The 13,144-nt window shown below is 45.9% G+C and overlaps 1 protein-coding gene across 1 annotated transcript; it reads left to right on the top strand.

The window, feature by feature from the left end:
• The first annotated feature begins 9,073 nt into the window (after positions 1-9,073).
• On the top strand, positions 9,074-12,846 carry Perm1 (PPARGC1 and ESRR induced regulator, muscle 1). Its single transcript, XM_035439306.1, has 3 exons — positions 9,074-11,500; positions 12,068-12,193; positions 12,434-12,846. Exons 1-3 carry the CDS (start codon positions 9,352-9,354, stop codon positions 12,544-12,546), a joined length of 2,388 nt encoding a protein of 795 aa, XP_035295197.1. The 5' UTR covers positions 9,074-9,351; the 3' UTR covers positions 12,547-12,846.
• Positions 12,847-13,144: the final 298 nt, after the last annotated feature.

The raw sequence follows: 13,144 nt of genomic DNA, 5'->3' as shown, positions 1-13,144 counted from the left end.
AAGCCATACCAGATCTTCCAATCTTCTGAAACTCTGAGTAAGAAGCTGAGTCAGGTTTGGTGGCACATGCCTTTAATCCCAGTACCCTGGAGGCAGAGGCAGTTGGATCTCTGTGAGTTCAAGGTCAGCCTGTTCTACAAAGTGAGTTCCAGGACAGCCAGGGCTAGTAAAGAGAAACCCTGTCTTGTTTTTTTGTTTGTTCTTGTTTTTGTTTTTTTTCGAGACAGGGTTTCTTTGTGGCTTTGGAGGCTGTCCTGGAACCAGCTCTTGTAGACCAGGCTGGTCTCAGACTCACAAAGATCTGCCTGCCTCTGCCTCCTGAGTGCTGGGATTAAAGGCATGTGCCACCAACGCCTGGCTGAAGATAATTTCTATATAATTCATTCAGAAAATGTAAAGAACAGAAGCTATAAACACCAATATAGTCCTTGAGGATGGATTACAGGCCTAAAATCACCCAGAGGTTGTTAGACCCCCCGGAAAACTCAGGTATCCAGGGTCCCAGGCCACAACTACGGTCACCTCAATCACCAGGCAGATTCGAAAGCTTGCTGCAAACTGCACGAGGCTTTATTGTAATTTAACGAGCTAACCCCATGTTAGCTCGGGTCTTTCACCCACCCGCCATCACGGATAGCTGGCAAAAGACAGTTCCTAGGGGCTCCCGAGAGATCTTATAGGACAGCGTAAGGGGAGTGTCTAGGGGTACGCACAGGCTCACGATTGGTGTGCCTCCAGGCTTGGAGGGCTTGCCCTGTGTTGATTGGCCAACTGGTTGTTATGGCCCATAGGCCCTCCCAGGGTGGTTGCTATGCTTTGTGCGTCATTGCTGTGCACTTGTCCGTAAAGCACACCCAGGGTCGTAAAGCATAGCACCACCAGCTAACTTCTGATTGGTTCCTTGTCACGAGGCAGGCATCTGACTTTCTAGTGTCTACGTCAAGGTCATAGAAACACGTGTTCGGCCGTTATGGCTGCCAAAAGGGAAGCCGGTTCCTTCAATCCCAGCACTAAAGAGGCAGAAGCAGGTGGATCTCTGAAAGTTGGCAGCCAGCCTGGTCTACAAAGGTAGGTCCAGGACAGCCATGGCTGTTACACAGAGAAACCCTGTCCCAACCTGCAGGACATCAACCTGGGGCAAGAGAGTCAGGGATAGGGAATGGGGACAAGAGACCCAGAAAGAACAACCACAAGACAGGATTCTGATCAAGTGGCAAACTTTACTTTTCTCAGGCTAGCTTTATAGTAAGGATATGGGGAGGGGCAGAATGGGTTGTTTGCACCAGGTGTTAGTATAGGCAGGATATTAGGAACCCACAAAGAGGATGTTTGGCAGGGTAAAGAGTTCATGAGTAAGAGGTGTTAGACCCCCGAAAACTCAAGTATTCCGGGTCCCAGGCCACGTTCGCGGTCACCCCAATCACCAGGCGGATTCGAGAGCTTGCTGCAAACTGCATGAGGCTTTATTGTAATTTTACGAGCTAACCCCATGTTAGCTCGGGTCTTTCACCCACCCGCCATGGCAGACGGCTAGAAAAAGACGGCTCCTAAGGTCTCCCCAAAGATCTTATAGGGCAGCGTAAGGGGAGTGTCTAGGGGTACGCACAGGCTCAGGATTGGTGTGCTTCCAGGCTTGGAGGGCTTGCCCTGTGTTGATTGGTCAACTGGTTGTTATGGCTCATAGGCCCTCCCAGGGTGGTTGCTATGCTCTCTACGTCATTGCTGTGCGCTTGTCTGTAAAGCACACCCAGAGCCATAAAGCATAGCGCCACCAGCTAACTTCTGATTGGTTCCTTGTCATGAGACAGGCATCTGACTTTCTGGTTTCTAGGACAAGGTCATAGAGGCACATGTTCGACCATTATGGCTGCCAAAAGGGAAGCCGGTTCCTTCAGAGGTTCAGGAAGGGGTTGCCTAGGTGACTGAGCCTGGGAGTGGAGGATTGGGTCAAGTTGTTTCTTTTCTTGAGCTGAGGTTCTAAAGAGCTGCTATGTAAAGGTTAACTATGTGGCCTGCCAAGCATGGCCTAGGATCTCATGCCAAGCCCTGAGATTTGCCTCCCAACAAAACCCCATCTCAAAAAAATCAAAACAGCAACAAACAAAAAAATACGTTCCCCTGCCCCCCAATCAAACCAAACAAAACAACATCAAAAAAGGGGTTTCAACCAGGTATGGTGGTGCACACCTTTGATCCCAGCACTTGAGGCAGCAAGATCTCTTTGAGTTTGCCGCCAGCCTGGTGTAGTGAGCTTCAGGATAGCCAGGACTATATAGAGAGGCCCTGTGTCAAAAACAAAACAAAACAAAATAAAGCAAAGCAAAGCAAAAAAAAAAAAAAAACGTAAAAAAATTAGTAGTTTTAGCTGGGCACGTTGGGACACACCTTTAATTTTAGCATTTTGGAGATGGAGGCAGGTGGATCTTTGTAAACCTAGTGTACTTATTGAGTTCCAGGCTATCCTGAGTTACATAGTGAGAGTGTATCTCAAAAACACTTTCTGCCTTTTCCTCCCAAGTGCTAAGAAAGGTGTGTACCACAATGCTTGCACTTGATGGAACTCGTTTGTAATCCTAGTACATAGGAGGCTGATGCAGGAGGCACTCAGTTCTGAGGCTAGCTGTGACTACATAGCAAACCTTGACTATAAATACATAAATAAATAAATAAATAAATAAATAAAGCTGCTTTCCAATAGATTTTTTTTTTTTTTTTTTTGAGACAGGGTTTCTCTGTGGCTTTGGATGCTGTCCTGGAACTAGCTGTTGTAGACCAGGCTGGTCTTGAACTCACAGAAATACGCCTGCCTCTGACTCCCAAGTGCTGGGACTAAACGTGTGTGCCACCACCGCCCAGCTCCAATAGATATTTTTCAAAACAAAACAAAAAAAATAAACTATAGACTTGGAAAAAATTTGCAAACTACATAGTATGGTGTGTTAGGACCCACAGATCACCTCACAAAAGACTACCACTCACATATGCAAAAGCAAGAGCATTTATTTCTCATGAGAAGGATTCCTTCATGCAGAGATCAGCCACACAACAAAATGGCAGTGATCCCCAGAGAAGCGTGCAGGCTCCTTTTATAGACAGTCAGGAGGGGAATTAGGTCATCCTAAACATGATTAGTCAAGCGAGCAGCATCCACACTAATATGTTTCTGATTGGCTGGGGCTGTAAATGCTGAATCATGCCTGGTATGCACTGTCTTCTCCTGTCTTCTCACCTGCTTTATAAGAAACTGCAACTAAAACAGACACTAAGATCTAAACAGAAACTGAAACTAAGACCTAGTAGAGGTTGGAGCCAGGAGTAGCCCACTATGGTGCTACTGTGGCCTCTCAGGTTTAGGTCTGAAATGTATTCTGTAGTCTCTTTTACCTGTGTTAACTTTATCCCTCTGACTGTGGCAATAGTGAAAGGTAGTGAAGCCTCTAAGAGTAGGCCAGTATTGTCTAACAGTTGAACATTCTTAGTTGTTCAGGGTAGCTCTTTAAACAGGAAGGTAAACAACTCAAAATAATTTCAGGAAGACGGTGAAACTAACCAGTTTACAAAGCTGAGTCCCCCTCAGAGGTAGCAGGGCCAAGCTGCAAATAAGATACCCAGCAAGCTGAGCTGCAAAAGAAGTCTCTCGGACCAAACCAGTTGCCAAAAAAATCCAGACAAGCCTAGCTGCAATGACTCTGGAAGAGGTTTAGAAAATCTAAGGCACTTGGAAGGACACTCTTAAACCTATTGAGCTTCCTGCTGGCTGTGCAGTGTATTCCAGGTTTATGAGCTGTCATTCATGCTGGGGGTGAGCTTTTGTGATGTAGTTAGCTGTCCTTGAGCCATTTCTGCTCCTGTAAGTAATTCCAATATAGCTTATTGATTCATCAAGTTGGACTTTGGTGGTATCTGTACTTTGGTCTGTCATGGGGTGAGTCGAAGTGTGTTGTGTCTTCCCAGGAAAAGTTTCGTCACACAACTGCCAGTGAGTTAGCTCAGTGGGTAAGGGTGATTGCTTCCAAGTCTAACAACCTGAGTTTCAGTCTTGGCATCCAAATGGTAGGAGAAAATCAACTCCACAAGTTGTCCTTTGACCTCCACACGCATGCCATGGCATATTCATGCCTATACATGCATACAAAATAAATAAATAAATAAATAAATAAATAAATAAATAAATAAGCATTAAAAACTACTGGGCATGGTTTCTATTGCTATGACAAAACACCAGGACCAAAAGCAAGTTGTGGGGGAAAGGGTTTATTCAGTTTACACTTCCACAGCGCTTTACCATCGTAGGAAGTCAGGACAGGAGCTCAAGTAGGAAAGGACTGGAGGAAGAAGCTGATGCAGAGGCCCTGGATGGGTGCTGCTTAGTGGTTTGCTTCCCATGACTTGATCAGCCTGCTTTGTTTTTTCTTTATTTCTTTTTTGTTTGTTTGTTTTCATTTTGTTTTGTTTTTGTATATGCTGCTGGAACAAGCTGCTCAGCCTTCTTTTTTTTAATAGAAACCAGGACTACCAGCCAAGGGATGGAACCACCCATAGGAGCTGGCCCTCTCTTATCAAATCCAAATTAGGAAAATGCCTTATAGCTGTATCTTATGAAGGCATTTTCTCAATCAAGTTTCCATCCTTTCAGATAACTCTAGTTTGTGTGTCAATTTGACTTAAGACCAGTCAGAACAATGGTATTATATACCTTTAATCTCAGCGTTCAGAAGGCAGAGAGGCAGGCAGATATTTGAATTCACCATCCTGAGACCCTGTCTTTAGAAACTATAGAATTTGGGGCTGGAGAGATGGCTCAGTGGTTAAGAGCACTAGCTATTCTTCCATAGAATCTGGGATTAATTCCCAGCACCCTCATGGCAGTTCACACTTGTCTGTAACTCCACTTCCAAGGCTTCTGACACCCTGACACAGATATACATGCAGGCAAAACACCAATGAACATAAAAATAAAAGGAACTATAGAATTTAATGTACTTTTTTTTTTTTTTTTTTTTTTTTTGAGACGGGGTCACTTTATAAAAGCTTTTACTGGCCTGGAACTTGTTATGTAGATCAGACAGGCCTCAAAATATCTGCCTGCCTCTACCTTCTGAGTGCTGAGCCACCACACCTGGCCCCTAATTTTTAAACATGATAAATGTAAACCAGCTGTGGGGATTCACATTTGTAATCTCAGAACTCAGGAGTCTGAGGCAGCAAGATTCCCTTGAGTTTGAGGCCATCGTGGTCCATAATGTGAGATCCTGTCTTAAAAAACAAATTTCATAAATGCAATAATGTGGATGAACCTAAAACAAACAACAACAACAAAAAACCTACTCTTTCACACAGTACAAACACATATATACTGTATATGAAGTACAATAAAGTAGAAGAGACCAGTTATTCAATACTGATTTAGTGATTTACTTAAAGTACTGCTTGTACCGCCTGTTTGCCAAGAATGACTTCACTTGCTACTTGGAACAGAATGACTTGAAGAAATAGCTGAAGTAATGGATTGTTGTCCTTAACAATCTGCTGCCAGTATGCTTCTGTAAAATTTTGCTTGTGGCCAGCTCTGTTGTGGCAGCACATGCTTTTAATCCCAGTACTTGGGAGGTAGAGGCAATTGGTATCTATGTGAGTTTGAGGCCAACCTACCTGGTCTACAGAGTGAGGGCCAGGACAGGCTCCAAAGCTACACAGAGGAACCCTGTCTCAAAAAACCAAACCAAACCAACAAACAAAAGCCCAAACCAAACAAAATTTTGCTTGCTTGCTTGTTCTATATTGTGGGTTTACAGTATAAAATGAGAATACAAACTGAATCTGATACGAGGTTTTCCAAGAGCTACCATGACTTCTATCTACTAGTAAATAATTTCTCTTCTTCTTTCATTGATATCAGAGTGCTTATTCCAGAAAGATTGTCACAACATGATTGCATTTACATAAACTTCTGGACAAGGTGACCCACTTCATAGTGACAGAAAACTGGCAATGGTGCCTTGAGGGGAGGCAAGGAAAGAATCACCAGGACATAAATTGGCTCTAGGTGACAGGCTATTGACTCTCTGGAGATTGACATCCTAGCTGAATACCTGTGTCAAAATCTAGCAGTGTATACTTTAAATATTTGCAGATTATCCTGTGTTAAGCTTAGTAATACTATTTTATTTAATTTATTATGTAACGTAATTAAAAAAAAAACTTTTTTTTGAGACAGGGTCTCATTATGTAGCTTTGGTTATCTTGAAACTGGCTATATAGCTCAAGTTGACCTCAAACTCATAGAGATCCACCTGTTTCTGCCTCCTGAGTACTGAGATTAAACATATTCAAATAAGCCCATTTTAAAAAGAAAGGCAGATGTCCTCATCTGCACAGGTCTTGAAGCCCATCTGGTACCTTTAATCTCAGCACTCTATGAGCAGACACAAATGGATCTCTGAGTTCAAGGCCATCCTGGTCTAAATTTTGAGGGCAGGCAATGTTACACAGAGAGACCCTGTCTGAAAACAAACCAATGAAACAAACAAACAAAAGAAACAAAAACAGGGGGCTGGAAAGATGGCTCAGAGGTTAAGAGCACTGACTGCCCTTCCAGAGGTCCTGAGTTCAGTTCCCAGCAACCACATGGTGGCTCACAACCATCTGTTATGAGATCTGGTGCCCTCTTCTGGTGTGCAAATATACATGGAAGCAGAATGTTGTATATATAATAAATAAATAAAATCTTTAAAAAAAAAGAAAGAAACAAAAACAACAACTAAAGTAGGGCTCTTCTTTGGGACCTGAGCAGAACCCATGTGGGCAGACCTGTAACTCCAGCTCCACGGGATCCAGTAACCTCTTTTGGCCTCTGTGTGAACATGCACATAAAAATAAATCTTTTTTTTTTTAAGTCGAAACAACATCTATCTGCCTATCTATCTATCTATCTATCTATCTATCTATCTATCTATCTATCTCTTCAGGGGTGTGTGTGTGTGTAGGCAAGAGGACAACAACTTGCAGGAAGGCATTGATTCTTTCCTTTGACCATGTGGATCCCGGGAATCAAACTCAGATTGTGAAGCTTGGCAACAAGTACCCCTTGAGCCATTATTGCTCTTACTTTTGGAACCTGCCTTGTAGTCAGTGGTTTGAAAGGAGCAACATAGCTTCATAAAAAAGCCTTTTAGAAGACTGAGAAACCCTTATCCTACTCTATTCTGTCTTTGGATAGTGGGAAATACTGGGAACATCCAAACTATGAGGCTAGCTGGAACCCTTGATCTGGCTCACAGTAGAATTTTGGTGCCCTCTCATGGCCATCAGGGGCATTTCAGGCAAAGCTTTGTCCTTTTCTGCCTGGTCTGCAGGTTGCCTTTTTATCCTTGACCAAAGACCCTGAAGGCCATCCATCCTTTTGTCAACTCAACTGTTGTGCCTACTGAGCAGGATTCTGTCACTATATATAACCACAGCCTCTACAAGATAGCTGTGTTATGAACATGTCATCTTCCCGCCTAACATGAGATGAATTACAGATTCTTTCCCTTGGACAAACATCTGCTCCTAACCTCTCACCAAGAAGGTTCATAATTAGGTGAGAGTGGAAAAAGGGACTTTTTTTTCTGAAGGCTGATGCTGGTTGCTCTGCCTATGTCTTCTTGAGGTAGAGTGGCCACTCTGTCTTAGGACTATCCACTAAATACATTTTTCCCCCTCCACTGACTGCACTTTGTTCCCTTGACTCTGGTCAATCCTTTTTTGAGGCCCAGGGTCTATGCCAATCTAGAAAGCCTTTCACAAGAGCAATGAACGCACCCACTTTCTTCTAATTCCAATGGCAGGTTTAGCAATGCCCAGGAGGCTGCCATGAGCCTTGGATGTCAGGTCTAGGTCAGCAATGTTGTCTTTAAGGTTGAGCTAGAGACATTTAAGTGGTAGGTAGGGTGGGACTGTAGTCTCACAATTAGCTGGAGGCACAGGTTTTCTTCTTCTTGGGAAGGGGGGCCTGCATGGTGCTAATCATAGGGTAGTCTTCTCTGATGTGACCTTAACTGATGCCAGCTCCCAGTGCTGGCCCTACACCAGGAAAATGTCCTTCATATTGTTGGAGGTCCCTCAAATGCCATCTATTTGTGGCTTGGCTCTGAGACTGGCACGAGTCATAAGTGATCCCAGGGACAGGATATTTTTGGCAGGAGGGGTGGAGCTTGCATTAAGAAGCCTAGCACCATGCTGCCTGGGGACAGACCTCTAGATGTATACCTCCACTGTCAGCTGGCTTCTGAGAACCAGGTAGGATGCACATATCTCCTTGCTTCTGCCTAGGGGTCCTAATGGCAGGAAAGCTTTACCATGGCCTCTCCAGGGGCTAGAGAGGGAAGGACTGGTAGTTAGGAAGCCCCCAGTGGCTTTTCTCACTGTTCCAGTCATAGTGACCTCCTACTCTCCTCATTCTAGACATAGCAGGCCAAGGTCCCAAGAGTAGCCCTCTTAGGGCACAGTGGCTGGAGGCCTTGGCTAGCTCCGGTTATCTTGGTTCACTGAGATAGGGCAAAATGGGGCCTTGGATAGTTGGTCAGGACTAGATGGCCATACAGACCTTGAGGACAGCTGGGGCTCAGAGGGACTCATCTAAGTTCTGTAACCTTTGGCCTAGGCTCCTCTTACAAAGTTTTGAACAGGCTATGGCCGGTACCAACATGACCTTGGTAAGCTCAGAAAACCTGTTCCAGCCAAGGCTGGTGGAAGGTCATCATCCAGAAAGCTAGTCCTCTACAGATACTATAGATCCTCTTCTATGGTTAGCTGCTAGTAGTGATGACTGGAAAGGCTAGGGATGACTGTCAGAGGGAACTGACCTCTGATGGGTGGTCTTTGATTCAGACCACTGTATATAGAGGTTGAGTAGGGAAGTCAATTTCATTGAAAGATCTCATAGATGTGAGGGAACACCATTCAAACATGACTAACACTGGTCTTTAGTTTGCTTTACTAATATATATATATATATATATAATCATAATAATATACATAATAATAATCATAACAATAATAATAAAATGAAATCATATTTCATTTTAGGACTGTGAAAATGTGTCATGGTAGTTATATGGAGTTCAATTGAAAATAGGAGAAACTGAAGTAGATTTCTAACTCAGAAGAATGATTTAGAAGAATCTGGAAGAAGCAGAGTCTGTCCTGTGATTCCTCCAGATGGAAATGGACTACCAGGGAGGGGGCAGGTGCTGTGAGGTCAGGCAGGATGATAGCAATGTGTACTACTTAGTGCATGGAGCCTGGATTTGTGAAGACCCTGCCTGGCCCAAAGTCTTGCTGTCACTCCAGCACCTCTTCTAATGTGCAATGGACAACTTCCAGTATAGTGTCCAGCTCAGTGATCGAGAGTGGGCCGAGTTCTCAGCCACTGTTGATGAGTGTGGCCTCTTGCAGGCTGGCCTGGCCTCTGGTGACGAGCTCTTGTCCAGTGACATTGGAAGTGACATTGGAAGTGACAGTGGAAGCAGCCCCCCTGGGCCCCCACCCCTCTTCACTGGGCAGCTGGCTCCCCAGGGGAGGGGACAACAGGGCTGTGAGTTGGAGGACGTGGCTGCTCAGCAGCTGGTCAGCAGGTCTCAGTGTGAGCCTGTCCTGGCTCTGGATGCCAGTCATCAGGTAGCCAACACGTCCACACAGTCAGAAGCTCTACTGTTCCTCGGCTCAGACAGTGTCTGTCCTACCCAGGCCTTGTCCTTCCCAGGGTCAGCAACTTTAAGAGACAAGATGCAGAGGCTTTTGCAGGGCCCTGCTCCCAGCTCTCCTGGTGAGCCCTCTCATAGTCCTGACCCTGGCCACAGTGCCATGCCTCAGAGTGCCCCTGACAACATTGATACTCCACTGAGGAACCCTGGTCGTAAGAAGAGGCGTTCTGTGGGCACCAAGGGGGGCAAGTGCTCTGGATCTCTGGGATCTGCTGCTGTTCAGATGAGCTCCCCACAGATTATGGAGACCAAGCCCAAGGAGGTTCTTATGTCTGGGACATTAATGGTGAAAGACCAGCAGGATAAGCCACAGTCAGACTATGCAGGTGCTTCTGAACATGGCTCTAGTATCCCTGGACAGATGGCCAGACAAAAGTCAGGCTTGGATCTGTCTACACCTGTTATAATAACTGAAGAAGATACAGACCAGATCAGAAAGATACCCAGAGCTGTGCCACACATGATATCCAAACCTGTCCAGGAAGCTCATCCAGATGTCTCCATGGCCACACCAAATGTGTCTCTTTCTACACATGCCTCCATACCTCAACCCTACATGGCTTTGTCTAAACCTGCCTCCAAGCCTCAGTCTGACACAGATTTGTTCCCACATGTCTCCACATCCGACATGACTTTGCCCACACTTGCCTTCAAATGTCAACCTTATACAAATCAGTCTACACCTGTCTCTGACCATGACATGGCTTTATCTACATCTGCCTCCATGTCTAAACTGGACAAAGCTGAGTTTGCACCTGATTGCATACCTGGATTGCATGAGGACCTATCTGCAGCAGGCTCAGAGATCAAGCCAGAAGTCTATCCCTCTATGCCTGCCCCAGTGGTTATGCTTTGTACAGATCTGCCTCATTCTGTTTCAAAGACTGAGTCTGAAGAGAGTGTGTCTATACCTGCTATGTCTTCCTTATCCCCTATTTCCCAGGCTGAAGCTGCCATGGTGGATATAGACATGACTGTGTCTCCTGGGAGATACTCTGAGAAGCCAATAGGACAGATCTCAGCAGGGTCCTCAGGATACTCCTCAGGAGAGCCTTGCCCAGGTCCTGTCCAAGTCCCCAAGAAGAAGAAAGTACGATTCTCCATGGCTATACCCAGCCATGAAGAGTCAGGATCAGGCGAACCTACAGGCCCACCCTTCCTAACCCCAGACTGGCCCCCAGCTCTCAGGACAGCATCAGGGAGCCGTGGGGGCTCTGCAGCCTGGGATGCTGTGGCTGTTGGGCCCCGTCTTCCCCAGCCTCGGATCCTTAAGCACCTGCCTCCTCCTGTATCCTCTGTTTCAGCAGAGCCTGAGCCTGGAAGCTGCTATGCAGTGACTCTCCCTGAGGCCTATGAATTCTTCTTCTGTGACACCATTGAGGAAGAAGATGAAGATGTAGAGAATGAGGCAGCAGCTAGCCAAGCCCTGGATGAAGTCCAGTGGCCTGACACATGCGAGTTCTTTTTTCGGGACAGCAGAGTCCAAAGGTCAAGTAGTCAGAGGGGACACTCCCTAGTCTCATCCCCAAGAGCAGAGGCTGTGGCACCTGTTCCCCCTGGAGATTTAGTGCCTATCTCCATTCCTGAGGTCTATGAACACTTTTTTACTGAGGAAGGATTTGGGAACAGCCAGCCACCATCTACCCATATCCAACCGCAGATCTCAGAGCTCTTCAGGGAAGTAGGGTCTGAGGCATACTCCAAGCCTGTTCCAGCTACAGCAGAACATCTTAGCTTGGCAATCAGAGAGGCAGGTAGGTGTTGATCAGGTCCTAGCCCAATCCAGGTCCTGAGAACATACTGTCCAGGGAGTTAGGCCAAGAGGATATGGGGGAGGGGCAGGAATGATCCTGATCATCTGCCTGTATGTTATGTGTTCTTGCATGCTCTGGGATCTATGTGAGGGAAGGGTAAGTTCCTAAGATACCCTAGGACACAGTCAAGATGAGGCCAGACATCAGGGTTTTGGCTTTGATGTTGACCACTGTCCTAAGTCCAGCCCTTGGTGCCATCAGGAACTTCTCTCCAACTTCTAGGGGGGCAGGTACTAGGGACACATTCCCACTTAGGCCATGCTGATTGAGGCACTGTGGGAAAATATCTCCCCTCCCCTCTGGAAACCATTTCACAGATCAGAGAACAGAAGACCCTAAAGGCAAATCACCCAAATTGTTCTGACTCAACTATGATACATGTTATCCAGTGTCTTAAGGAAGAGAAGTCATGTGGAAGACCTGACTCAACACATTTGTCTAGGACAGATGGTATTTTATGTTAGGCATATCTCAGAGAGGAGCATCTAATCTACTTTTCTTTCCTAGGAGAGCTACGAAGTCCCCTTACTTCATTTACATTCAGCCAAAATGACATGTGCCTGGTGTTTGTTGCCTTTGCCACTTGGGCTGTGAGAACCTCTGACCTACATGCCCCAGATGCTTGGAAAACAGGTTTGGAGGTCCTGGGATAGAGGGTATTATGCTTAGAAGACCTAGGGGCTATAGTTGTTTACCACATCTGCTGGGCCATCAGGGATGAAGGGTACACAGGAGGTTCAGGCTCTCTTTGACCTTGCCTTTGTCATTGCTAACCTACTTCCAACATACTGTCATTTGAAGGCTGGGTTATGTAGGCAGAAGGTAGTGAGAAGCCAGAGCTGGCACTCAGGATATCTTGTGTCTCTCTTACAGTCTTGCTGGCCAACATTGGCACCATCTCTGCTATCCGCTACTTCCGCCGTCAGGTTGGGAGAGGGCATAATGGCAGACCAAGACCCAGTTGCAACTCAAGCCCAAGCTGCTAGGAGCCAGGCTGGCCTGGTGAAGCATGGGACGTGGGAGTTAACCCAGTTGACAGAACAAGATGTTGCTCTTCTCTCCATCCTTTGATCCCTGTCTTCTGAGGCATCTAGGAAGGAGCCAGTATCCTAGGTGCTGACTTACTTGGACTCGGCCTATGGGTCCAGCCAGTGGCTAAGGCCAAGTCCATTTTCCATACCTGAGAGTGTTGAGATTCAGGCTGTGGGTGAGTGGGCCCTGAGCCAGGATCTGGGTAACAGGGTATCAGATTTGCAAGTAATAACCACAGGGCACATAGCTGTATTTGAATTTACATGAAGTTCTTGAGATGTACTTGTATGAAGAAAGTATTTGTTGTTAATACTTAATTGGGCACCCTGCATTTTTTCTATTCATAAATAAAGGATGAGAGCAGAAGAGGACTCTACAATAAGTCTGGGCCAAGTGCCTTCATAGCTAGAGGGAGGCAGTCCAAGAATTTTGCCCTATTGAAAGGCAGGCTTGGCTGACAAGGGCCATGATCCCTGAGGCACTACAGCCACAGCTTTCCTAGGCCTGGCCTGAGTCAATGAGTCTAGAATAGTGGGTCTCAACCTTCCTAAT

Source organism: Cricetulus griseus, chromosome 2 (genome assembly GCF_003668045.3).
Source record: "Cricetulus griseus strain 17A/GY chromosome 2, alternate assembly CriGri-PICRH-1.0, whole genome shotgun sequence".
NCBI classification, from domain to species: domain Eukaryota; kingdom Metazoa; phylum Chordata; class Mammalia; order Rodentia; family Cricetidae; genus Cricetulus; species Cricetulus griseus.
The sequence above is the reverse complement of the archived record's forward strand: the minus strand, read 5'-3'. Positions and strand labels throughout refer to the sequence as shown.

Bases quoted from the DNA above. Each gene is read 5' to 3' on its own strand.
- Perm1 (XM_035439306.1), top strand. From the start codon at position 9,352: ATGGACAACTTCCAGTATAGTGTCCAGCTCAGTGATCGAGAGTGGGCC. The intron at 11,501-12,067 runs GTAGGTGTTGAT...TTTCTTTCCTAG, and splicing joins CTTGGCAATCAGAGAGGCAG to GAGAGCTACGAAGTCCCCTT. The intron at 12,194-12,433 runs GTTTGGAGGTCC...TCTCTCTTACAG, and splicing joins CCCAGATGCTTGGAAAACAG to TCTTGCTGGCCAACATTGGC.